Source organism: Genypterus blacodes, unplaced genomic scaffold (genome assembly GCF_046128005.1).
Source record: "Genypterus blacodes isolate CSIRO-AG114 ecotype Tasmania unplaced genomic scaffold, CSIRO-AGI_Gbla_v1 ptg000106l_1, whole genome shotgun sequence".
In the NCBI taxonomy this organism is placed as follows: Eukaryota; Metazoa; Chordata; class Actinopteri; order Ophidiiformes; family Ophidiidae; genus Genypterus; species Genypterus blacodes.
The window spans coordinates 754,525-778,895 of NW_027466910.1; the positions used below are offsets into that span (position 1 = coordinate 754,525).

General features: G+C 46.6%; 1 protein-coding gene across 1 annotated transcript; it reads left to right on the forward strand.

The window, feature by feature from the left end:
• The first annotated feature begins 895 nt into the window (after positions 1-895).
• slc4a3 (solute carrier family 4 member 3) lies at positions 896-21,105 on the forward strand. The gene is made up of 22 exons (XM_076160533.1): positions 896-949; positions 4,551-4,737; positions 5,184-5,434; positions 5,941-6,131; positions 6,992-7,218; positions 11,545-11,687; positions 11,780-11,960; positions 12,119-12,254; positions 14,011-14,188; positions 15,189-15,294; positions 16,096-16,280; positions 16,383-16,602; positions 16,721-16,936; positions 17,054-17,202; positions 17,297-17,491; positions 17,580-17,762; positions 18,621-18,710; positions 18,809-18,975; positions 19,071-19,324; positions 19,658-19,827; positions 20,092-20,265; positions 20,852-21,105. Exons 1-22 carry the CDS (start codon positions 896-898, stop codon positions 20,927-20,929), a joined length of 3,735 nt encoding a protein of 1,244 aa, XP_076016648.1. The 3' UTR covers positions 20,930-21,105.
• Positions 21,106-24,371: the final 3,266 nt, after the last annotated feature.

Here is a 24,371-nt window from a genome sequence, read left to right on the forward strand (position 1 = left end):
CTCTCCCTCTCTTCCTCTCTCTCTCTCCCCTCTCTCCCTCTCTCTCTCTGCACCACTCTGGTGTCGTGTGCGGCCCCTGCCTGTACTGTAATTCCTCGCTCTTCCTCGCACCCGCAAACAACGGCGGCCTTGTGTCGTTCCCTTGTCTCGGTCTTGGTCGGCCCTCGTGCACAGTCGGGGCTGCGAGCCAACTGTAAGCGCCTGCGATGGAGCGAGTGAGTCAGCTGAGACAGATGTAGGAATGTTTGCCGTGACGGAGGGAACACGGCGGCTCCAGATTGATCAGTGAGATAGTGAGTACGGACCAATATACAGATACTTCACAGATGCATCAGTAGGAGTCGTTTAAAATCCTCCGATAGTTACGCCTTTAACAACATCCTGGTGATAAACAGAGAAGTGATGGATGACGAGGAGCTGCTAGTGATGGAACCGTGTCCTCTTTCTAGAAACTCTCACAGCTTAGCGTGTTTGTTCTGATCTCTCTCTCTCTCTCCCTCTCTCTCCCTCCCTCTCTCTCTCTCTCTCTCTCTCTCTCTCTCTCTCTCTCTCTCCCTCTCTCTCTCTCCCTCTCTCTCTCTCTCTCTCCCTCTCTCTCTCTCTCTCTCTCTCAGGTTATGCCACCCCAAAGGCTTCCTGGATCCCCGGCCGTGAAAGAGAAGGGCTGATCCCCGTCCCCCCCCACCCGAGGGTCCTGCTGCTTTGCCCCCCCGCCCGCCGTCCCTCTCATCCCATCCGCCCCTCCCCCCCTCCCCCTCTCTCCTCATCCTCCAACCTCTGTGGACATTCTCTCCTTCCATACCTACAGTACACACGTCTCCTAGCCCTCTTTGTCTCCAGTCCCCTGCCCCCCCCCACCCTTCCCCGCCCCCCCTCTGGCTGCATCCCTGGCCCCATGGCTACAGGAGGTCATGCCCCTGAGACAGACGTGTTGATCAACCTGCAACAGGTAAGAAAGTCTGTTGTGTTACAGTGCAGAGTTTAAATAGAACAGAGAGGAAGACTTCTCACAGCGTCACATGTTAAAGATGAAGGGCGATGCGTGAAGCACGGTTATGAAACAGGCCGGGAGCTTGTGGGCACAAACTGCGTCCGCATGATGCAGCTGAACGCAGGAGCGCAGCAGAATCAGGTTTGCGGTGCATGTTGGAGTCCTGAGCTGCATCCTGGCAACATCCCGCATTACTCAGCTCCACATCTTCACACCAGGCAGCTGCCAGAGCGCCGCTGCCAGAGCGCCGCGCCAGAGCGCCGCGCCAGGGGCGACGGTGAGCCCGTTGCTATGCCGAAAAACAAATGAACGTCTCTCTTAAATGTGCCGTCTGCTCGTCCAAATTCTGCCTTTCCTCCAGCTGGATCCTGTCGTTCAGGAAGCGAGCATGTGGTCGCCGCCGCCGCCGCCCCGAACAGCTTGAGTATCACCGACGTCAACATCACAGTGACGTTTGCTGACAATAAGCAACCTGATTCCTGCCTGATTTAATGAAACAATTTGCCGCGGGGGGTTAATATGCAGTTTGATCCTCCTCATATGGAAAGAGAGGAGCTCTGAATTGTTTCCCCTCAGTGGGATGAGTCACACACATGGCTGATTGCGTTGTAGCTGTTATTCATGTGAAACAGATGAGTGTGTGTGTGTGGCTCTGGCGGGGAATTAGTCCTGCCAATTAAGGAGGTGATGTGTGTGTGCTGAGTGCAGACATCTCCACAGTGGACACACACGTACACACACACACTTACATTAATGCCATTTCTGACCCATAATTAGTCGTTCAGTATTTGCTGCACTTTGTCCTTTAAGATTCAGAGGGAAAGAGAGAGTGTGTGTGTGCGTGTGTGTGTTCTGAGGTCTGAGTGTGTAATTAAACCCAAACCCCTCTGGCCAGCTTCACCACAGTAACATCAGCCTGCAGCCTGCTTACATCAGCTACAACCATCCAGATACTACAGTGTGTGTGTTTGTTTGTGTGTAGCACATTAAACGTTCTGTACAGTACGAAAGCCGTAACATGCATCAACCATGAATGTGCAGCTGAGATGATGCAGATTCAGTTGCATGCAAATACTTCACATCATCCCTGGAAGTAGCTTCATTGAAGTTAGCTATTAACTATTTTTCGGGGAGGCAGTAGCTCAGTGGGTAGAGCTTCCGCCTGGGAACTGGAGGGTCGCCGGTTCGAGTCCCTGCCAAGGTGCCCCTGAGCAAGGCACTGAACCCTCAATTGCTCCCCCCTCTGCGTAGGGTAGTAATGTAATGTAAGTCGCTTTGGATAAAAGCGTCTGCCAAATGCTCGTAATGTAATTTTATTTAGAGAGCAGCTTAGCTACAGCTTAACTACTTTAAACCATGAGTAGCTTGTAGCTTGAGTAGCTACCATTACACACAGTAGCTTGACTGTAAATTTGCTGTGTCTCTGCATTTGTTGTGAGTTTATGGTTCTGAATGTCATGCAACCACAACATTTACTGCAGGAAGTCAAGCTGCAGGCTGAACGTGTGTGCAGTCACATATTGCACCATGCTTTAGTGTAAATGTGGCGATGACGGTTTGTCTTTCTGAGCTCTTCTGGTCTGCTGCTGAGTGTAATTAGTGCATTAGTGAAGAGGTTTGCTGGGATAGCTGCGTGGATTCAATTTCAGCCCACATTTATTAAAAAGCCGTTTACAGTTTGTTGCGGGTCTTTAAGAGTCAAAGGTCGAACGTGTTTCAGTCTCAGTTTCACTGTGAAGGAATCACTGCATCCCTGCTGCTCCTAATTGAGTTTGTAGGGATCTGTTTATGGTCTGGGAGATGTAGCAGCTTCCTGTAGATAAAGTGAGAGCGATCAGGAAACATCAAGCAACACCATCAGTCTGCCTGGATGAAAACAACGACTGCATAGTTCTTTCTGCCTGAATATTCATGAGAATTTGTCTCGGATCTGAAAATTTTCTGATGCTTCTTCTTCTCCTCTGGTGCTGTTTTTGAATGTGGAGGAGCCTGAAGTCCTCAGCAGTGGACGCTTCACACACACGCTGTCACTCATTCTGGCAGCGGCGCATTCAGCTGTTCTGATAGACGCCCACACACACTGTAAACATGTCCCCTGTCACACAAGCTGCCTCCCTGTCCTGCTCACACATTCGCTCTGATTTATGAATTAATTAATTGTTAAATGTGTTTTGGACTCTCAGCATCGATCGCTGTCACCGCTTGATGCTTTTCCAGCACAAAGCTTCACATTGAGCTCTAAAAATAAATCTCTTTACTCGACAGGACGGCAAACTTAAACTGAGGATAACACTCCAAAATCTGAAGTTTAAAAATAAGAGTGAATATATCTCTGGAATGAATTTTGCAGAATCAAAACAAGCTGATTGAGTGATTAATTACTTAACCAGATGACTAAAGATAAAGTGTGAGTTGGTCTAAACCTGATAGTCCCCCTCTAAACTAACAGATATACAGCAACAAAACACACACACACACACACACACACGCGCACACGCACACATGCACGCGCACTCCCCCGTATTATTCAGCAGCTGATGAATATTTTAATACTCTGCTCCCTGGCTCAGCATTCCACTGAATATGAAATATTGATGCTGCAGTGAAAGTTGTGCGTTTTACGAGAAGAGATGAGGTGGGATTGTTTTACACTAAAGACCCCGGAACAAAAGACACGACCGGGGCCTGTTTCTAATCAACCTACAAACTAGTTTTAGATAAAGCCATTATCACTCTTATTGATGTTCATATTGGTAAGAGGAAGCAGAGGCCAAGGATTCTTATCCAATAGAATGAAGGTTCTGTGGAAATATGAAGCTTTGTTTGGTATTTGAGTGAAGTGAAGGTGGAAAGGTTGAGTTTGTTGTTTACAGATTGTGAACAGTGTGATTACGGTTTCTTTCCAGTGTAAACGATGCTTTTGCGGTTGAATAAAAACTCCACCTTGTGCGTTGTTTGGTCTGCCTCAGGTACTGCAGCTCGGATCATTAAACGCATCCCGTCCCTTTATCCCACTAGTAATTAGGATGTAATGGAGTCGTGGAAAAGAGAAAAGCCAGACCGCAGACCAGCAGCCGGAGTGCTCGCCGTGCCAGCACTGGTCTGAGGTGAAGGAAGCCGCCTGTCCCAGGGATCGAACCAATCAGAGGCAGCGATTGGCCCTGGCAGGTCACTCTCATAGGGCCTTGGCGTCTCCAGGGGGGTTGTGTAGTGCATTAGCGCGGTGTAGCTTAGCACTCTGTTGTATTGATTTCCTGTACACGACTGTGGTGCTTTATGACAGCCTGTCCTACTTAAAGAGCAGGATGTATAGACACTCTCCTTACTGTCATGATGCAGAATTATGATCACATTACAGAATGTGACAAAGGAGTCACATGAAACAGAACTAAGAACAAGTATTTTTAAAGGTAGTAATAGAAGGGAAACCATATTATGAAAAGCAGGAAAAGGAAGGCATTGTCTGTTGCACCAGCAGTGACTCCTACTGGTGAGTCACTACTGGTCAGTCTGCAGCATCTGGCAGGATCACGTTAGACTCATTTCAGTCTTTCTCCAGGTGAAGGTGGAGGTGGAAGATGAGGAGGCACCAGTGGAGGAACAGGACGTAGAGGAGGAGGAGCAGGAGGCGGAGGAGAGCTGGGAGAAAGCTCTGTCTGTGGAGCGCTTCAGGGACATCATCAGCGAGTCGGCCTCCAGTGGCGGGGACAGGATGGGCAGACACTACACGGAGAAAGACTTTGAGTGTAAGACTGCAGAGATGATCAGATTACATCGTCAAGAGAAAACAAACTGCTGGATAGATTTTAATTACCTATCATAGTTTGTATTATTTATTCTAGAACAGACAACTGCTGTTGTCCTTTTCTTTCCTGTATACATATGAGGAGAAGGTCAACTCAGATTACAGCTGGGAGCTTTTGATGTGCTTCTCAATTCTTTCTTCTTAATGTAAAATTTGAAGCTATGAGAATCCTGTGCGTTCTTTTGATGTAAACATCCATGAATTCATCGTTTGTAGAGGAAACCAAGTAAATGTTTTGTTGATTTAGACTGAAACTCTTTGCAGCCCATCATCATCATCATCATCATCAGTAGAGAAGCTCATGACTCAGCATGTGTAACAGCTGTTTAGTTTTATATCCGAGCCGCTGAAGCAATGAGTGACCTTCTCTCTCCTGGTGTCACACAGATCACAGACATACATTCCATCACACACACCACCCGCTGTCCACTCACCTGCCCGCGCCGCAGCGCCTACGCAAGAGGGGGCATAGCGCCGAACGACGCCGCAAAAAGAAGCGGAAGAAAAAAAAGACGTCCCTGCCACCCTCCCAGGTCACGCCCACCATCGAGGAGGTCGACGAGGAAGGGGCGGAGTCCGAGACAGACCGGCAGGGTGCGGCTGCCACGCCCACAGAGTGTCCTGATATCCAGCCAGAGGTAACATAAGACAGAGAGGCTATAGGCCCACACACACACATTCACACACACGAGCTGGTAAGTTTAGAGCAACACAGCGAATAGCAGCGTTTGGCGGCAATAGATGGCAAATTAATACGATTTCCACTAGATGGCAGCAGGGAACACTTATGGTGAGCGGTATGGTGTAATGGACCCTAATTAAACTAAATTCACATTTAGTTTGCAGCACAGGTTTCACCCACACACTGCTATTTGTTGACTCTAGGCTGTATTAAAGGAACTGAACAGTAATTTGTTTATTTCCACTGGGATTCTGGGGCAATCAAATAATCCTCTTTGCTGTTTCACACTCTGGTGTTAAGGTGCCCTTGATGAAGACACCAACTCCACATTAACAACTAATATATAGAGAGAGTAACTGTGTCAGTGAGTGGAGGAGTGAAGCCGCACACGGAGGAAGTGATGGAGTCTGTGAGGACTTTGTGTTTCTCCTGCACTCTTACTGATCTTCCTCTTTCTCTCAGTTTAGTTTGGGGAGCCAAGAGGACTTGGAGGAAGCCCTTCCTCTTCCGTCCTTCCACATGGTAAACGAAGAACAACCGCCGTCAGGGATAGCCACGCCCACTCTGACAAAGAAGGTGGTTCATAACGGGGAAAATGGCGGCGTCACACCCTGCAAGGAGGAAGAGCATGGAGAGGAAGAGGCATGCAAGAGGTAGCAAAATAATAATTAAAAATTATAATTCACACAAAAAACTGGAACATACACATGAAATGACAGTGTTATATGTATTAAGTTAGAATTAAAGAGATGAGAAATTGAGTTCACCACCAAAAACAGGATGAGAGATGATATCCATGCATGATCTAAAGTTCATTGTCCTTTAATGACCTGAGATGAATCCTAGATGTTTAATGATCCATCTGACTAAACATGCAGAACATTGGAATATCAATTATTTGGTAACCTTATGAATAATGTATGCAGTTTGCAGCTGGGAGGTCAGGGACTAGACGGTGATTCAGGGATATTCGTGTCTCTCTCTTTCTGCTCTGTGGGCATCGGCACTGGGTTTCCAATTTTGGGATCTGCCGAGTTTGAAAAACATCCTGCAGTCGTGCAACGTTTCTGCTCCGTTTGAGTGGAGTGATGAGTCAGAGGGCTCAGTGAGGGGAGGCCAGGGCGCCGCAGTGCTATGGGGCCCTCTGTTGGCAGAGAGACAGCAATGCAACCAAAAGGCACAACACACAGAAGGTTTAAAGCAGCAGCAACATGGGGGGAAATCTAAGGTTCAATCAGGCATTTGCTTAATGGTGTTGATAATGTGTAGGCAAACTTTTGTGTTTCTGCACCTCAAAACACAATCTGCTACTGACATGATTCCACTGTTTAGTTATACATTTGTCACTTAGCACAAATATTGCATTAAAAAGAAGTCGTCAACTGACCAAAGCCAGGATTGACCCTCAAACACTGGACGAACGACCCCACATATGCAGGGAGAAACCATTACAAAGCCAGAGGGTAAGGAAGAGCTTTCATCATGTTGAACACCATGATCTGATGTTCCTCAGGTCAGTCGGCGTTCCTCACGGATCCGACCCGTCGGGCGCCGGCGGCTGGTTTCGCAGGAAGCCGGTCCACCATCGCATGGCGGCCGCCCAGCGGAGCAACTACGACCTACGGGAGCGAATCTGCATCGGCAGCATGACCGCCCTGGAGACCGCCATCTATCAGCAGGTGCCCACAGACGAGGCCGAGGCCCAGATGTTGGCCAGCGCTGATCTGGATGACATGAAAAGTAAGAGAAGGGGATCACATGTGCAGAGCAGCAAGTTCTGATTTGCATTTCAAACACTATCTAATTTTGTACCAGAATAATAAAAAGCACACACACACACACACACACACACACACACACACACACACACACACACACACACTCACACACACGTACACACACACACACACACACACACACACACACACACACACACACACACACACACACACACTCACACAGCACAGTACAGCACAGCACAAAACGACAATTCCCCCTAAGTGAAGGTCTGTGATGGTGCCATTTATCCAGCAGCTTTCACAGACAAAGATGACTAAATGCTTCCAAGTCCAATAAATAACAGCACTTAGTGTCTGAGGCGGCATGGCGGCTAAAAATAGCTGCAGATGATCAGGAGTGACTCATTCTGACGCTGCTGCTGCTGTGAAAACACGACCCATGTTGTGTGTCTGTTTTATTTTGGGGGGATAGTCACGTCAGCACTGGGGGAGGTCAGCGGTGAAGTACGGAGGAAGAGGAAGTTGATTGGCTAAATGAGTGAGAGAGAGAGTGATCAAAACAGGGTGAGAGAAGAAGAGTGATCAGTCTTCATCAACACTGTGAGCTGAGCTGAGATGAAATCACTCAAACTGGTACTTAATAATAGATCAGTCAAAGCGTTGCCAGTGTGGGAATTCACCCTACACACCCTCGTGAACTGCTGCATGTATGTTTGTAGATGAGTGTGTGTGTCGCCACAGATCAGGCTCGCTGTCGTGGTAACCGACATGTCACAGATGCAAACGTTTACTGTCTGCTCGTCTGCTAAATGCTCGAGCCTGATTAAGCAATTTGTCCCTTTAGAATGAGAGAGTGTGCTACAGTATCTCTGCCAGGGCGGCTGCAGGGTGATTATGTCATCACGCCGCTCTGATCTCCACCTCTTCTTCACACCGGGGAACTCTGTGGTTATTTGTTAGGTATTATCTGATTACAGGGGCGAGGTCATGACAAGAATACAGAAGAGAGAAGAAGGAAGAGAGCAAGAGCGAAAGAGAGACAGAGGAGAGAGGATAAGAGAGAGCAAGAGAGAGAGAGAGAGAGAGAGAGAGAGAGAGAGAGAGAGAGAGGGATGACGACGAGGCACAGGGTCAGAAACTCTACGCCAGCATCCGGGGGCATTAATTAACGCAGGCTGCAGTCGATTCCCCTTCATCAGTGACCCTGCCTCTGGCTTTTCCTGCTTTTACAGAGCAGAGTAATCATCGACTGTTTAGGAGCCATCTGGAAAACAGGACACACACACACACACACAGGAGTCGCCAACACAAATCGGATTGGCGGCCAGCAGATAGACGACATCGAAGCGTTTCCAATTATGTAATGAAACAATGCCCCTGCATGTTTAAGGGAGGGTCCAGTTAAGATCAGATTAGACTCTAGACCAGTATCGCCGCAACGCTGCAGGACAAGCCTGGTTTCCATGGTGATGGGAAGGGGAAGATTGTTGCTCCCTCCAATGTTTGGCACCATCATGTCTCACAGAACAGAGAGTTGGAGCTTTTCCATCGCACTTATCGCTCTGGCAGCTCTTGACTCGTGTCTCAGTCTCGTATATTTGAAGCGTTTTTAGTTAAAAGCAAGTGAGTTGAAGCGTCGACCTTTGGAGATTGACCTTTATACTTATGCCATACCTCACTTGGGTGGGACAGCGATGGCGGCGATGTGGAAACCAAAGTCATCCAGTTTCCTAAATCGTCGTTTTCCGACAGCAGCAAAGATCAATAAGCTGCGGGCGTCACGTAGGAGGGCTGCACCAACGTTCAGCCAACAAGCGGCTCTCAAAAAGTGGCCCAACCCCTGTCAATACTTCAGTCCAGAGCGGCAGGGACTCATCAGAGGGAGAAGGTCCGACTCTGTCTTTTGTTTGGACTTGAAGGGATTCGATTGTTATAGTTTAGTTTATTGGACTCCTACAAGTTTTTTGCAACATCTAGAAGCTTTGTTTCTAAAGACAGTTCAGTTCTTTGGCGCAACCAGAACCTTACAATCCTCAAAAGCTCTGTGAAGACCGAAGACCTCGGCCTGAAGAGCGATCCCTGGGGAGAGCGACGGCGCTCAAGAGTCGGGATTAGGAACCCTGGATGAGCGGTGTGTCGGCATGGACAGAGGAGGACAGGAGGAGGCACCCACTGTGGAGATGACAGACGTAGAGGGACAGGAGGGACAGGAGGGACATGGGAACTCTAGTACTGAGGACCAATGCGCTGACCACCATGGACCGGAGCATCAGTCCAGCGTCCCCAAAGGTTTGGATACCCCGAAGCAGCAGGAGAATGAGTCTGGGCTCCACGGCACGATGCCCGGCGCCAGCGCTTTGGAAGAGTTTGAAGAATTTGTTTTGGACTTTGATGATTATGACTTGCTGGAGTCGATCCACACGCAAATGGAGACACCAGAGGAAGAGAGCTGTAAGTAAAAGGAGTCCACCAAGAATCCTGGGTCCTAGAAGTCTGAGGGGTAACATCTCATAGTTATTTGGGTTATCTCTCACTTCAGTCAAAAGCTTAAACTGTAGCTGAACAAGCGGCGATCAGCTTCTATCGTTTCCATTGATCGCATGCGTCGCTGCCAGCTTAATTAAGGACAATCTGGCGCTGCGTCGTGGCCTCGTGCAGGGCAGAGCTGGGCTCCGTATCGAGCTTATTGACCGAACGCTCACCCATCCCTGCTGCCGGCTTCCCTATTGATCCGTCCGCCCCCCCCCCCTGTTTGGCTTTGGGTCCGGCCACAGCTCTTCAGTGGAAAAATATCTCAATGACAAACATCTATGGCTGAGATTTATTTATTTTAAAACTCTAACCAGATTTGAGAAACATGTTTGTTTGTGTGTTTATTGGCTCACAGAGAGGAAATGAGACTGATCAGCATCGATACAAAAATGCTGGAGTTGATGCAGGATTCACTCGTACACGGAACAGAATAGAAACTTCCACTTTTCCATCTGCCGCACGTGAATCTAACAGGATGTAGTATCACACAATGTCCTGGCTAAATGGCTCTTAAGTAACCAAAACATGAGGATTTGTCCTAAGAGTTAAACACACAGGTCTGTCCTCAGCTGAAATCGTGGAGACTCATTATGATACCATGTAGTTAATGTTTATTGTAGTTTATGGCAACAGTGGAAGTACATTTGGGACATTTGTGTTCCAGTCGACTCAGGAGTCTGTGCAGGATTGTAACGTGGCATTTAAATGTCACCAGGAGACGCAGATTAAAGGCAGATTAAAGGCTTTGCTGCACAAAGTGACATCAATCTGTTTTTGAGGTATTATACAGATCTAAATCTCTATCATACCTGACAGATCAAATCAATACTACATGGCACAGTTCACTCCCAGTGCGGTTGACCTTTTTTCCGCTTCAAGTCTCAGTTTCTATTTTGTTGTTAACCCAAACCAGTGAGGCCGGATTCATTGCGGTGTCTTTTTGCAGTTTAAAAAGGTTAAATCCTGTTGTTATGTGGAGAGGAATTAATCTGGGATTTCAAAGATGCTCTTATAATTTCATTGTAAATCAGATTCATCCTGCTCAGTCCAGACACAGACAGTCAGACGTCAGTGGATACAGCAGGAGTATTACAGCAGGTATCACAATGACAGGCCAGAGCTCGCCACATCATCATTATTAGTATTAGTATCTGTTATTCTCTGAGTTAATCTAATCCAGGCCACATGTGTTTGATCAACGACCCTGCAGAATAATCAAGAGCACTCACTCAGGCAGGTCCTGTTGCTTTTGCCGAGCCAAGAGCTTCCTCCTCCTCCTCCAACCGACGGAGAGAGGAACACGACAACAAATGCACGTGTGAATCCTCCATTCACACCACATCCCCCCGTTTCCCAGCATGTAAAACATTCATGCATCTCGCTTCCCGTCCCTCCGAGCAGCTCTGCGTACGATTAGTTCCTTTATTTTATCCACAACAGCTGCTGACTGGCTGCTCCTGAGTGTGACACATAGCAGGCAGCCGCTTATCGTCTGTTCACATGCGTATCAGATCACATTCTGCTCGTTGGATTTGTCTCCGATTACCATGATGGAGCTGTTGTGCGGGTGAGCTGCGTTTTCAGTTCAACAAGTGTTAATATCAGTTAGAATCTGGAACAAACAGAGAGCAAATAGTCCAGAAAAGATACAATGTAACAAAAGGTCAAAAAGTCTGAAAGTGACACACACACACACACACACACACAAACACATACACACACACAAACATAAACACAGCTGATTCACAATCTGTATGTTGCATGAATCGACCATTAAAACATGTTTTGTGTTCAGGCCACAGATTCGAAGACAACCCCGGGGTGAGACGCCACCTGGTGAAGAAGTCGTCTCGATGCCAGCTGAGCCGGACGAGCAGCGCCACGCCACTGTCCAGCCTGAAGAAGAAGAAGAGGGCCGCAGATAAGAAGACGCACGAGGTTTGGAGCTTTGCATTTCTGAGACACACGTCCTCAGTGCGTCTAAGTTGGTTTCTATTGCAATTAAAGTGTCCTTGTCATGTCGTCTTCAGTTGTTTGTGGAGCTGAACGAGCTGATTGTGGACAAAGACCATGAGATGCGTTGGAAAGAGCGCGCTCGCTGGATCAAGTTTGAGGAGGATGTGGAGGAGGACACAGAGCGCTGGGGCAAACCTCACGTGGCCTCGCTGTCTTTCCGCAGTTTGCTGGAGCTTCGTCGTACCATCACACACGGTAAACAGGCCACAGCCAGCTCAACGGGGTCAAAGGTTAACTTTTATACGGAGGGAATATAATAATAATTTTCCCCTGATTTATAATCAAGAAGTGCATGCTTATATCTGTGTCGTGTTTGTTTTGGCCCTTCATCTCACGCTCCTCTTCCTCTCCAGGTGCCGTCCTCCTGGACCTGGAGCAGACCACTCTGCCTGGCATTGCCCATCTGGTGGTGGAGACCATGATCATCTCAGATCAGATCAGAGCTGAGGACAGAGCCAGCGTCCTCCGGGCTCTGCTCCTCAAACACAGGTAACCAGGCAACTACATGTTTAAAGAGACGACGTTAGATCGATCAAAGCTGTACATCAATAGATGGGTGTCACTCCTGGCGCCCCTCATTAGCCATCACCCTGCAGTGTTAACAGGAAGCTGAGCAGTAGGGAGAAGAACACGTGACCTTTACGCTCGGCGCCTCATTTGGAGTTTTCCCGTGTTGGTCGACCTCTAAATGTCACTAAAGCACAGATTGTCATATAAAAACTCTGATGCTGGCCTGTCTAATGAGCCAAACCCGTGCCTCTGACCTCTGACCTCTAAATCAAGCCAGAAACCTTTTTTTACCACGGTCAGTACAGGTTTGGTTTGCGTTAACACCAAAGGCCGTATGTGGCAGCGTTCATGTTCCTGTGGTGGAGTGACAGGTTTCTCTTTAACCTCTCACTGAATAACTTATGTAACGTAATGATGATGATGATGATGTTACATAAGAACCTGCACGCTGGCAAATATACACACACTCATCAGTCAGTGCATACGTTACAGTCACACACACTGTAAATGTTTGATTACACTGCAATCAAGGCAGGAAAGTCATTCTGCTCGCTAACAGACCTCAGCTATGTGGATTGTGAATCAGTGTATCCCAGCATGTAAACATCTTAATCGGGGTGTGTCGCCTCCGCGTGCACGTTTCCTCGATGGATGGCAGAGCTCGCCTCCTGCTGTGATTACGCAACGCCTCACGTACACTCAGAGCTGAACAGCTGAATCCACACACACACACAGTGGGATCAGATGCAGGAGAGTTGAGGGTTGGTTTCACAAATAAACGAGCAACTGAGCAGGCAGATCACTGCACGTGTGTGGATGTGATCACAGTCAGAGTGTGCATGCTTATTGATTGGCACATGCCAGCTTAACCGACCTGATACATGTGGCTCAAGGGCACGCTATGGATTTTTACAGTTATATAATGAGAAACTGGGCAGATTGAACCCAATTGAATTTGGTGGAGATGATTTGTAACATTATCCATAGATGGGCACACACACATACACACACACACACACACACACAGAAAGTAGGACGGCCAGCCGACATTCTCCGCATTAAGCCGTCATGCATTCATTTCATCTCTCGCAGCTTTTCCACATCCATTCCCAGCGTGTCCCTGGCTGCCTCCATGGGAAATAAAATCTCATTAGCATCATCACCAGTCTGAGATACCAGATTTACGATCGAGGAGAAGAAGAAATGCACGCAGACACCCTCAGAGATCTGCCCGCCGCCTCCTCATTCTCACATTAACGATGCTCTGGATGCATCAGGGCTTGGAGCGTCACGTCTCCTTCCTTTGTCTCAAGCGCGTCCAGAGCTCGGGACGTGACGCGGCCACATTGGACCGCTCGGGCCTCGTGAATGAGATGATGTCACCATTTGGACCGAGCGGTGATGCGATGAAGCTGTGCTGAAGAATGTGGCTGGCAGTTTAGTGAATAGTTTTGTGTAAGACGGAGAGGAAAACACGTGCGTGTGCATCTCCACTCCCATGAAACACACACACGATCCAAAACCACATGATTGTGTTCGATGGTGAACTACGTCAACGCAAGATGTTCTTGCTTTTGATCAGCTCGGTCTAAATTGCAATGATGTTAAACTTATTGAATGTGGACAAACAGTAGATCTTGTCTCAGGTGGACATGTCTCTGGTGGACATGTCTCTGGTGGACATGTCTCTCCAGCCCTCTGACCTTTTCCCTTCTCGTTCTTTGACGTCTCACAGCCACCCCAGTGACCTGAAGAATCGTTTCCACCGCCACCAATCCTCCAGCAGCCTTCACGGCAGCTTCAACCACAACCACGTCCAGGACACCGCGCTGCCCCCGGTTGCCGAAGAGCCGGAGGAGCAGCCGGACAAAGGGGTGTACGACCCCAAACAAGACGTCTTTGTGAGCTTGTTTGTAAGTTTGCTTTCTTCTTTCAATTCAGACACATGAAGCAGGAAACTAAACAGTGTGTGGCTGTTTCACCTGCATTCTGATTGTGCTTTAAGTGCCGTAGATTATAGAATTATAGAAATAGATAAGTCTAGATAAGGTCTTGCATGGCAGTTGTCCACCTGCTTGGACTTTGAAGCTCGATCTGTCTTCACAAGTTACTGATACCGGCGAGCGTCGACCCCGTAGCTTTGCTAAATTGCTTGCTGAGTTCTTTGAGTTCCTTGCAAAACAGCCCTGCTCAAAGGCACTTTGATCGCCATGGCAACACAGATCTAAGAGAGATAGATGTGGCCGGCGATGGCACGGGGATGCGGTTGAAACAGTTCAGGGCAGCGCAGTAAATACGATTTCGCCGAAGCCAAAATAGCTGATTAAACACATTTGACAGGAGTCCCATAGGATAATTGAACTCAGCTATGTAAATGGCCGCAGATAAAAGCAAAGTCGAGCTGTCTTGTCGGAGATGTGGTTTGCATTAAGTTCTGAGAATCGCCAGTAAGCTTAGATTTAACCGTGATTAGAGCAAATTCCCAACGTGAGGCCCGTGGCTCTCGCATTGTTCTTTGAAACTCTTCGGCATGAGGTCAGAAGTCGCGTAGGTGGCGCTTGAAGTCGGAGAACGCCAGTCGCCTCGTGCCACATGTGTCGAATTATGTTCTTAGTCAGCTTACAGGTGCTCCTAGTTAAAGCTTCTTGATGCATTAACTGTGAAAACTTAATGTTCCCCCTGGCTTAAAATGTTGGCAAATTTAAAACAGCCCATTAAGCAAAATCTCACGTAAAGAGCGAGACGTCCACTTTTGCAATTTAAAACGAATTGCGGGGCGATAGAAGTGAATACTCCAAATCCTAACTCCATTAGCGTTTCCACTATAACTCCTGTGTTTGTGTTGCCGCGGCGTTGTTTCATGTGGAGCAGAACCGTGTTTATGGCTAATGGTTGTGTTGTTTCTGTCCCAAGTATTCTCTTCACCCGCTGCCTCCCGAGACCCATCCGGCCGCCGCCAGGTCCATGAAACTCCTCGCCAAGATCCCCAAAGATGCCGAAGCTGTCATTGTTTTAGTGGGTAAGAGGATTTACAGGAATAGAGAGTAAATGTTATTTCATTTAATGATGAAAGGGAAGAGTTGCTTACTGTCAAGTGCATTTCCACGGCCCTTAATTAGAATAAACTAACTCCACAGTCATGTTGCACCTCCCACCCTGCTGCTGTTAGTGTGGCGGCCTAACACTGAGGGGTTAATGAGGTGCTATCTGCTGCTGCCAACCTCATTCTGATCAGCTTCCTCTTCTCTCTGGAGCGTTTTCATAAAGCTGCTGTTAACGCGCTAATCTTAAAGCAACACTTTGCCGCACCCGCTTCAGTCAGGGCCCACGCGAAGCTCCCGGGCTCTTTGCTATGAAGCCGCAGGGAGCCTGGAGTATTTTTGCATTAACGCTTAACACACAACATATGGAAGTGTTGTTGGTGCAACACACCCACTAAGTTAGGAGCCAGCGAGGGTTTGGCCAGCGCCACGTCGCAACAGGCCAGACGCAACAGGCCGAACACAACTCTGTGCAAGTGTCCCCTTTAATGAAGGTGTAACTATCAGATGAGACATGAACACACCAGGAGCCAACATGATGTCATAGAGTATCTAACTAAACTTAATGTAAAGGGGCTTTTGGTGGCTTTAACATCTCTTTCATGGAGTGTGTCTACTACAGATCTGGGAAGTGAACATCAAATATCAGCAGTGACCTAGTTCAGACTTATTTTTCCTGAAAATCAAAGTAAAACAGGCGCTGTATCACTTTAAGGATGTCTCCTTTACTTCTGTCAAATCTCACACTGTTAAACGCGGCGTGCTTGGTTGTCTGTCAGGCTGCGTGGAGTTCCTGGAGCAGCCAGCCATGGCCTTCGTCAGGCTGAGCGAGGCGGTCCTTCTGGAGTCGGTGCTGGAGGTCCCCGTCCCAGTTCGCTTTATTTTCGTCCTGCTGGGTCCAAGTCAGTCCAATGTGGACTACCACGAGATCGGACGCTCCTTCTCCACTCTCATGTCCGACAAGGTACACTTGTTGCCCATTCGTTCACTATTTAGATCTGATAAGAAGTAATGGAATACCAGCTGCTGTAAAGACGATTGTCTCCTGTGTGATGTTTGACCCTAGAACTTCCACGAGGTGGCCTATTTCGCCGACGACAGACAGGACCTCCTAAACGGAATCAATGAGTTCTTAGACTGCAGCATTGTCATCCCACCGTCGGACGTTGAAGGAAAGGACCTGCTGAAGACGGTGGCCGACTTCCAGAAGCAGATGCTGCGCAAGAGGAAGGAGAGAGAGTTCAAGAGGCATCACTCCATCGCTGGAGTGGAGCAGGATAACAAAGGTAGGAAGGCCACAAAGTCCCTTTGAACTTCCTGTTTATGGCCTAAACCTTTAGTCCTCTTTGATTGTCTTTGATCTGGAGTCCTAGTTTAGTTTTATTTCCTGTAACAACCCTCTAGTGGTGAATCTGGAGGAGGAAGGGGAGGGAGACCAGGAGGTGGACCCTCTAAAGCGCTCAGGGATCCCATTCGGGGGTCTGATCCACGACATCCGACGCCGCTACCCGCATTACGTCAGCGACTTAAAGGACGCCGTGGACATGCAGTGCGTGGCGGCGGTCATCTTCATTTACTTTGCCGCGCTCTCTCCCACTATAACCTTCGGAGGCCTGCTGGGTATGAAGAAATCTTAGCGCCTGGAAAAAATCTCTGATTGTATCATCCGGGGCGACTGTATCATCCGGGGCTGTTCTAACACTGCTGTGGTTTGTCTTTGTTATCGTTTACACACAGGGGAGAAAACAGAAGGCATGATGGGAGTGAGTGAGCTCATCGTCTCGACCGCCACCCTGGGCATCATATTCTCGCTGTTAGCTGGTCAGCCTCTTCTGATCATCGGCTTCTCCGGACCCCTGCTGGTGTTTGAGGAAGCCTACTACAAGGTGCCTCGCCTCACACACAACCTTCACAAGCAGAATGTCAGAAGTCTGGTTTCATCGATTCTCATTTCATTTCTCTCTGTTCTTCTGAACCCAGTTCTGTCAGGCTCAGGGTTTCGAGTACCTCACTGGCCGAGTGTGGATCGGTTTCTGGCTCATCTTCATCGTCCTGATCATCGTGGCGGCGGAGGGAAGCTTCTTGGTCCGCTACATCTCACCTTTTACCCAGGAGATATTCGCCTTCCTCATCTCCTTGATCTTCATTTACGAGACGTTCTCTAAGCTCTTCAAGGTGCCGTAGTTCAACATTGAACATTTATCTGCCTCCTGTATTCACTACATGACAAACGCCATGACAGCCAGTCTCTCTTTGTGTGTAGGTCTTTAGGGAGCACCCACTGATGGCAGTTTACCCCACTGTCCTCGGCGACCTCGACGGCGACAGCGGCCCCGTGCTCAACCAGCCCAACACGGCTCTCCTGTCTCTGGTCCTCATGTTGGGGACGTTCTTTGTCGCTTTCTTCCTCAGGAAGTTCAGAAACAGCCGATTTTTAGGCGGCAAGGTACTTTACTGCATCTACGTCTCGTACAATGTACTTCACCTTTGGTTGTGCACTTTTCTGACTTAGATATTTGTAATGGAGCTAGACAGAAAAACAACATGGCCAGTAAACATGGTGTTTTGGTGTTAAGACACGTCGGGCATCTGTCTATCCTCACATCTACTTATCGGCCTCTAATGAAAGACAGCTGAGAGACGTATGACTTGAATTGAGGGGCAGAAGCAATAATTTCACGCTACCTCTCTTGCGGCTGTCAGAAACCATTCAGGGACAAAGACCAAGTAACTACTTGAAGCAGAAGAATGTGAGGCAGCTTGAGGAAAAGTGGCTACAACAATAATGTCATTTCAAAGATCCTCACAAAGGAACACCTGGAATATGTTGCGCAGCATTGAACCTGATTATAATAACGCATCCAAAGGTGGATTTCCCCTCCAGATGAAATTACAGGATGTCTTTGCTTGCTCGACTTTCAAACGCTCGCCCGATTTGACGTGAAGATGAGAGGGTACACGAGCACAAATGCTTTGCTTTAAGGTTCATCTCTGGCTTTTATAAGGTAAAGTAAAGGTGAGCTAAAGCCTTGTGCCAATCATGTAAATACTAAGTCATAAATATGTTGTCATAACCTCTGCCAGGAACGATTTGTGTTCGCCCGTGTTGGTTTCACTGTTCGTGGTAATCGGCACGGTTACTCGAAAAGTTGAGAACAGATTTTCATGAAAGTTGGTGGGCGGTTTGGACACGATCCAGGGAAGAACCTGTGAAATCATTGCACCAGCTGGCCTGATGGAAGTGACACCTTAAAAGCTTTCTGGTCATTTTAAAAACTTTGATTTCTCTCTTGATCTCTGACAGGCCAGAAGAATCATTGGTGACTTCGGCATCCCCATCTCAATTTTATTTTCCGTACTGGTGGATTACTCCATCCCTGACACTTACACACAGGTAAATAACAAGCAAAAACACCTCCCAACCTTGAATAATGTTATTCACAGCTTTTCGCGGATGTCTGTCCCGTCTTATTCTGTCTTATTCCCTTTCAGAAACTCAATGTGCCGTCGGGCTTTTCGGTCACATCCCCTGAGAAGAGAGGCTGGTTCATCAATCCCTTTGGTGATAAGCAGCCTTTTCCCACCTGGATGATGGGAGCCTCTATCGTACCTGCACTTCTTGTCTTTATCCTCATTTTCATGGAAACTCAGATCACCTCGTATGTACAGCATGATGCCATTAAACACCAAAAAGTTCAGATTTATGATGTATCTACTCTAGATTCATGTGCTTGTTCATCCTCCATCCTCTCAGACTGATCGTCAGCAAGAAGGAGCGTCGGCTGGTCAAAGGCTCGGGCTTCCACTTGGATCTGCTGCTCATCGTCACCCTGGGTGCCATCTGTCCCCTCTTTGGGCTCCCGTGGCTGACCGCGGCCACCGTGCGCTCGGTCACTCATGTCAATGCTCTCACTGTCATGAGCAAGGCCACAGCTCCTGGCGAAAAGCCCATGATCCAGGAGGTGAAGGAGCAGAGGGTCACTGGGCTACTTGTGGCTGTGCTTGTTGGTAAGATAAAATGGGAATATTGTAAATAAATCTGAATTTAAGGTCCTCATGAGGCTTTAACGTCCATACTAGTGTTCATATACTTTCATTGCTATTTTGAAATCTTTCAAACAAATTGCTCCACTTTCACTCTCCCCACACTGCGTAAAAACAGACAGTGTTAGGTGGTTGTGTCTACTTAAGTGTCAGATCCAAAATGTAACTTTCAGGGCCCATAGATTTGTCTTACTGGATGAATTTATTCTGACATCAACCAAAATATTGCTATGTTACTCTATAATGTAAGAGAAAATAACAAAAGCATAGAGTTTCATTATCACAACATTGTTACAGGGATGTCCATCGTGATGACTGACGTGCTCCGCCTCATCCCCCTGGCTGTGCTCTTTGGCATCTTCCTCTACATGGGCATCACTTCTCTGACGGGCATCCAGCTATACGAGCGCATCACGCTCATGGTCACGCCTGCCAAACACCACCCTGACCACATCTACGTCACCAAGGTAACAACATCAACTGGGTAGAAAGATGAAATGTCCCTAAACTGTCCACCTTTAGAAAGTGTAATGTGTTTAAGTAATGGGCTGAAGTGGGAAGAAATGATTAGATACATGTCGATCCACTAGATGGAGCCCAAAACATACACAAGATTCTTCATGCATAGGATCTCCAGCATCTTAACATACTTTGAATGCCTTTGAAGTACCTTTGTCTGCCATGTTGTCTCTGGTCTCTGCTCCCTAACCTTCACCTGTGTGCCACTGCAGGTGAAGACATGGCGCATGAACATGTTCACCATCGTCCAGCTGGGGTGCATCGTGGCTCTGTGGGTGGTAAAGTCCACCGTGGCCTCCCTGGCTTTCCCCTTCGTCCTCATCATGACGGTGCCGCTGCGCCGCCTCATCCTCGCTAGGATTTTCGAGGAACGCGAGCTCCAAGCGGTAGGTTTGGGTTTAGCCGAGACATTCCAGAAATGCCGCAATCATCTGATCCCACATGGCCTCGGGATACATATTTTACAGCAAATTAAACCTTGGTGTATGTTTAGTTTTGCGAATTGCTTACTCGCCTGAAAAACTCCATATAAATTTCACGTTTGAAGTTTCCGATCGTTTCCTGCTCTGTGATCATGGACAGCTGTTTCATTCCAGTCATTATCAAATTACCTGCAAATATTTGGTTTTGTTATGTGTTCTAACCAGAGAAGACAAACAGCTCATCTCAGTGTTTCCTTGGTCAGACACCCTACATTTAAATCACCGCTCTGCCTGAGGCCCAGCACATCTGACATGTCTTACTTTTTTTTGTGAACCAGCTTTGTTCCTAATTTGACCAACATTTATTGTGAGTTTATCTTATGGTTTCAGAAAGTCCTGCCATTCCTAGATGCTAACTGTCTGTAAACATGAAGCTGTGGAAATTAAAACATGAACCAAAACTGAACCTGGCAGAGATTCTCTCCCGACCTTGAATCTGCCTGAACCTGTGAATTAAAAAATGATTTCAGATGATTTTGTCTTTCCACAGCTGGATTGTGACGAGGACTCGCCCAACTTTGATGAGGACGGTCGAGATGAGTACAACGAGATTCATATGCTTGTTTAACAAATTGGACCTGGAAAGACTTGCTCCATCCCTCAGCACTCACCGATTAGAGCAAACCTCCTGTGAAACCTCAGCGTCTGTGGGTAGTGACGACAAACAACTGACACGGTTGTTGTTTTATGTCAGATATATAGCGACATATATAGTTCTAGCTGGGCGATGAGTTCTCAGCTGTATTTACTCTCATTTTCTAAAGAGGTGATCTTTGATGTTCTGTTTTGGTGGCGGTCTTGTGCGGTCAGTAATTAGCCCTGAGCACACCAGCTGAAGTGTGTGACAAGGATGATGAAGATCTGACCTTCTGTTCACACTTTATCCAACCTTTTGTCCTCTTTCCCTTTAATTATTCTACAGGGCTTGGGAATAGTGATGTCACACAGTGAGTGTAGCCATAAAACAACATCTGACATTGAAATTTTGAGCAATGACGTGGTGGTAAAGAGATTCTGCCTGATCAACTGTCACTGCCACTGAGTACAGGAGGAAGTGATGTTCTACAGCTTTCCTACTTGGAAGTAAAGTTGCCAAGGTAACAGACGCACAAGCTGACTTTGGTCTCTGCAGTTTGAAGAAGGAACAAGACATTGACCTAAGTGGAATATATAACAATTATACATGCTCACAATAATTATAAAGATAACAAAAGCTGGAGAAAAGCTTAGTAAGGCTGTGAAGTTAGCTAGCAAGCATGAGATAGCTAATAGATAGCTAATTTCCTTTCTCTCAGTTTTCACAACAACCATTACATTTCAAAATTACTGGAAATAATATGCAGGATGATGTAATGTTGTGGAATACTTAATCAATTCTACTGAGTGGATTCCCAAGCCCTGTAGCTTCTGGGCGTAAGTGCAATGATGACCTCCAGGGCGTTTGAGTTCGGACTGATTTCTGGGCTAAAAGTTGTAAAAAGGGTCAATTTGTCTTCATTTCAGTTAACGCAGAGAAAAAGAGGAAGTCTTTGCTTCTTAAACCTTCATTGATTGATTTAAATCTCCAAACTATAGATTTGGTTTCAGTGTTTTATAGGCTCGAGTGAATTGATCCTGATCCTGAACCTGATGGTAAACAAAGCTAACCCAAATGAAATTCACTGCCGATGTATCTTAGCGGCCTTTTTCCTTTATACTACTGCCTACATTGCCTATGTGTCACCATGATGTGCAAACAAGGAGTTAAGTTGTCCCGATTCCTTCAGTCCTCCTCTTCGTAATGAGCACTTTGACTGAGCTGCTATGCTAGCTCCTGACCTAACATAACTCTAAATGTCTCCCCGTAAAGCCAAAATCCCTCCAGAGACTCTGCAAGCGTCCTCAAGGGACACGACTATACAGTATGTTATGTGCCCAAAATACCACTGATCCCATTTGTGTGACCTTGGATGTATAAACAAACAGCTAAAATGGTCTCAACTTTATTTTTCTACTTCATTTTGTCGATTTATGTTGGGACCTCTGGACTGAGTCGTTAACGTGTCGTCCTCAGTGGTTCAGACACCAAATAGAACTGATAAAAAAACACCGTCCAGGTTGACACATCTACTTTAGAAAGTCCATTTTCTTTTGCCCTTCACAGTGTGGTGTGTTTCTCATTTTCATAGACATCATGAATAATATTTGTTACGCACGTTCGTCTAAAAGCATTGAAACAAAACAAACAATCAAACACTGAGTGACTTATTTTTCACCTGTGTTCAGAGTCACTTTGACATACTGCGGGTGTCAGTTTTCTATTTTTCAAACACACTGTAAAGCCATTTTTACTGCCTTTCAGCCATTAAATGTTAACTTTTTCTGCCACGCAGACCCATCAGTTGTAACTGTACTTTACAATTTAACAAAAACATGATGCCAAAATTTCAGATGGATCTAGACTGTGTGAGACTCTGATCTAGCTGCGATACAATCCTGTATGTACTACACTTCAGTACACATTGAGTAATCTCCTTTTCGCTATGAAATATTTAGCGTATAACATTAGCTTTAAGTCTTTAACAATGCACTAATAAGTCAGTAGTTTACAACAACTGATTAATCAAAACGGAGAACATCCACCTCTGTCCGTAATGCATGAAGGGAGAAAACACAGTGTGGCAGCTGAATTGGTCTCTACAGAGGAAATGTAAGAACTCAGTCATCATGTCTTCTTCTTCACCAGTTCGTTCTGATCCTGCACACAGTCAGTTGGAATATAACAGAACCACAGTTTCTAAAAGTACATACACCTCCCTTACTTACATGTTAAGGGTAAGCAGGCCTAGTTTACCGTCTGGTATTGTCTCTAATAACCATGTCCTACATTATGAGCCATGCAAGAACTCTGTCTCAGGGGAAACTGACCTTTGATCTGTAAATATTGCTTCCCAACCTTAGTTTGTTGCCTCTTTTGTGTACATAAAGTGGTCATGGCAATTCTGTGCTTGTTTTCACTGAATGCAAGGTAAAAGTTTGGCCTGCAGCCCGTCCAAGGGAGAGAAGGAGGTCAAGTGATTAAAATAATTTAATTAATGTACTTAAAGAAAAGAAATTTGTCCTCTTAGCTCTCTAAATGAAATCCAGAGAAAAGACATTTAATATTTACTGCTGATTTTCCCATTGTGTTTTTATGACTACACTTGAAAATACACTTTGATATGAGTTATGTAACTGCTGTAGCCTAAACATGCGCTTTAATTTGGTACTAAATGGCAGTTTTGTGCGTGCGTGCGTGTGTGCGTGTGTGTGTGTGTGTACTTTGTGTTAGAGTGCTGAGGCCTAACAGATCCACGTGTGCTTGTTATGACAAGAATTAGTGTGTATGAGTATGTGAGAAGCTGTGTAGCCAAGAGAGAACAGGCAAGCGAACACAACCTTTCAGTACTTAAATTAGAAAAAACAACAGGAAATGAAGTTATTATTTTAGATAATAAAAGCTACGCTGCTGCCTCTTGGTCCAGTCTGGGCGTTGGGCATTGGAACACGCAAGATGAAAAGAAAAATAATTTGCTGAGCCTCAAAAGCCACATTTTGGACTTCACCACATTTCGGCACCTAATGCCACCGTGGTTGCAGGACAGACCACCCACCCAAATTTAGTACTTGGCTCTGTTATTTTTTAACGCTTTTTTTCAAGTTTCTTTACTTAAGTCAAGGTATGCAAGAATCTGGAAGTTCAGGCACATGAATAGTGTATTATGCTGAAACATAGAGCCACTTATGAACCATACATCAGATATGTGTACAGTATGAGTAAATCACTTCTATGCTTTTCTTTAATCCATAAGAGAAAACATTCAGATTCTTGAAGAGCAAAAGCAGCAGAATGCTAGTGAAAAGCATTTCTTTGATTCCAGGTGAATGCCATTTATTTACTGTTTACCAAATGATCCTGCTGGTAATCTCCAGTGTTGTAAAAGAGGTACTATCCTTTATAACTCTTGTTCTGCACTGTCTGGAACCACCTC